This window comes from Coptis chinensis, chromosome 5 (assembly GCF_015680905.1).
Source record: "Coptis chinensis isolate HL-2020 chromosome 5, ASM1568090v1, whole genome shotgun sequence".
Lineage (NCBI taxonomy): Eukaryota > Viridiplantae > Streptophyta > Magnoliopsida > Ranunculales > Ranunculaceae > Coptis > Coptis chinensis.
The window spans coordinates 26,547,299-26,550,436 of NC_141460.1; the positions used below are offsets into that span (position 1 = coordinate 26,547,299).

Sequence of the window (3,138 nt, forward strand, 5' to 3'; positions counted from 1 at the left end):
AATACCCCTACATTTAATTCTGACATATATCCCACTAAAATTTTTTGTCAGTTGTGAAGCCGGGTGGGGGCAACTCAATTTGCCCCCAAGTAATTTTGGACATCATGTCTGCGAAGGGCTCATCCCCGCTGTCTTTGGTCAGCTGTGAAGCCTAGTGGGGGCAGCTCAATTTGCCCCTAAGTTGATCCAGACGCCAAGTCTACGAAGGGCTCATCCCCCAACAAGTCCCCGGGCTGTCTTTGGTTGGTCAGTTGTGAAGCCTGGTGGGGGCAACTCAATTTTCCCCCAAGTTGATTCGGACAACAAGTCCGCAAAGGGCTCATCCCCCCCGCTGTCTTTGGTTAGTTGTGAAGCCTGGTGGGCGGGGGCAACTCAATTTGCCCCCAAGTTGATTCGGACGTCAAGTCTCATCCCCCGCCGATTTGGTCTGTTGGCTCCCCTGCAACTCTTTGTCACCGTTGATTGTGAAGCGTGGTGGTGGTGGCAGCTCAATTTGCCCATAAGTTGACTCGTACATCAAATCCACGAAGGGCTCATCCTCCCCGCTGTCTTTGGTCAGCTGTGAAGCCTAGTGGGGGTACCTCAATTTGCCCCCAAGTTGATTCGGACATCAAGTCCGCGAAGGGCTCATCCCCCCGCTGTCTTTGGTCTGTTGTGAAGCCTGGTGGGCGGGGGCAACTCAATTTGCCCCCAAGTTGATTCGGACGTCAAGTCTGCGAATGGCTCCCCCCTGTCTTTGGTCAGCTATGAAGCTTGGTGGGGGAACTCAATTTGCCCCCAAGTTGACTCGTACATCAAATCCGCGAAGGGCTCATCCCCCCCGCTGTCTTTGGTCAGCTGTGAAGCCTAGTGGGGGTAGCTCAATTTGCCCCCAAGTTGATTCAAACATCAGGACTGCGAAGGGCTCATCCCCCCCGCTGTCTTTGGTCAGCTGTGAAGCATGGTGGGGGTAGCTTAATTTTCCCATAGTTGATTCGGACATCAAGTCCGCGAAGGGCTCATCCCCCCCGCTGTCTTTGGTCAGCTGTGAAGCCTGGTGGGAGCAACTCAATTTGCCCCCTAGTTGATTCGGACATCAAGTCCGCGAAGGGCGCATTCCCCCAAACCCCAGCCACTGTGTCTTTGGGTCGATGTGAAGAAGCCCGGGGGGCAGCTCAATTTGGCCCCAAGTTATTCTCAATACTCATGACACAATTAGAAGAAGTGCATTCTTTATTTCATTGATATAATATTTAACACAAAATATCATTCCTAGGCTCACTTGGCCACATCTAAAAACAAGTCTCCACTCTTTTAAATGAAAAACTTAACAAAGCCTCATCCATGGAACTTTTTAAATAGTATAATGTTCTTTCTTGGTGGCAGGTGTAACTCGTCGCAGCACGAAATCACCAACTTTGAAAGTACGTGGTTTCACTCGCTTATTATACTATCTCTGTAGCCTCCGATGGTACTCTTCCAACCGAATGCACGCTATTTCTCTCCTTTTATCGATGAGATTCAAATCCTTAGCTAATATCAACTCATTCACTGTCCCCTCCACAGCTCTAGTTCGGGTCGTTGACGCTATCATTTCCACTGGTATGACCACCTCTACTCCATACGCCATTGCGAATGGAGATTCATTAGTGGATGTTCGCGGTGTTGTGTGATAAGCCCATAGCACGTGATTTAACTCATCTGCCCATGCTCCTTTCCTCACCTCCAATTTTTGCTTTAGATTATCCATTATACTTTTGTTTGTTGACTCTGCCTGCCCATTTCATTCAGGATTGTATGGGGCGGAGAACCCCTACTTCACCCTGAATGCCTGAAGGAACTCTCACACCTTTCCCCCTATAAATTGAGTACCATTATCCGCGATGACAGTATGTGGCAGCCCGAACCTACATATGATATTCTCCCATAAAAATGTATTCATGTTTTCTTCCTTAACCTATTGTAATGCCATGCCCTCTACCCAATTGGTAAAATAATCGGTAGCGGCCAACATAAATCTCCTTTTACCACTCACCATCCGCAGAGGCCTCACAATATCCAGTGCCCACATGGCGAAGGGCCAAGGACTGAACACATTATGCAAAGGCTCAACTGGTGAATGTATAAGTGGTGCAAATCTCTGGCATTTCTCACATCTCTTTGCATACTCCGTGGCATCTCTCTTCATATGGGCCCAAAAATACCCCTGTGATATCAACCAGTGGGCTATTGTTCTCCCGACTGAATGACTCCCGCAGTCTCCTTTCTGCACTTCAGCCAACAGCTCCTGAGCCTGCTGCGGCCCTATGCATTTTAACAGTGGTCCGCTGAAATTTCTCCTATACAAGTCCCCATCTATTAAGGTGTACGTTTGAACCACCTGCTCCACCTTTCGCCTATCTTGCTTGTTCTCTATCTCTTCTCCCATCAGGAAAGTCTGTATGGGTTTCATCCAACCCATATCCCTCTCAGGGGTTAGCCAAACCCCTTCCTCCACTGATGTACTTGATTTGCTCAATACCTTCACTTCAATAGACCGACCCTCTATCCCAGGAAGCACTGCAGCCACATAAGCCAACGCGTCGGTGTGTTTGTTCTCACTGTGGCCTAAGTGGGCAAACTTGATCTTGTTGAACCTGCTTGCCTTTCTTTGTAGGACCTCTAGATATCTCACCATCCTTGGGCAGCGTGCTACCAACCCTCCATTCACCTGACAAATTACCAAGTTTGAATCAGAATAAATAGACAATTCGCTCACCCCCAAATCTTTAGCCAAATCCAAACCTACTATCACCGCTTCGTATTCAGACTCATTATTAGAAGCTGCAAATCCCAGTTTCATCGATAACTCTAGACGGGTGTTCTGAGGAGTCACCAAGATGACACCAATCCCGTTCCCTGTATCTGTAGTGGACCCATCTGTTAAAACTATCCATCCGTTCTGCACATCCCAAGGATCCAAAGGCGACTAACCTCCCCTTCCTATTCCATGACCATTTCCTCTCCCCAAGTTAGGTCCTCGGCCGGAAATTCTGCTAAAGACTCTGCCATAGCTTGCGCCTTTTCTGCCATTCTGATATGGTACTGAATCTCATAAGAACTGAGCATTACCGCCCATTTTAGCATTCTGCCTGACTTCTCTGCCTTTAATTCTTGCTT

At 48.2% G+C, this 3,138-nt stretch overlaps 1 protein-coding gene across 1 annotated transcript; it reads right to left on the reverse strand.

Annotated features, from left to right (window-relative positions):
* Window positions 1–1,429: 1,429 nt before the first annotated feature.
* On the reverse strand, window positions 1,430–2,821 carry LOC147497214 (uncharacterized). Its single transcript, XM_086562807.1, has 3 exons — window positions 2,738–2,821; window positions 2,015–2,689; window positions 1,430–1,753 (listed from the first exon to the last, which is right to left on the reverse strand). The coding sequence occupies exons 1-3, from the start codon at window positions 2,819–2,821 to the stop codon at window positions 1,430–1,432; spliced, it is 1,083 nt and encodes a 360-aa protein (XP_086418933.1).
* Window positions 2,822–3,138: the final 317 nt, after the last annotated feature.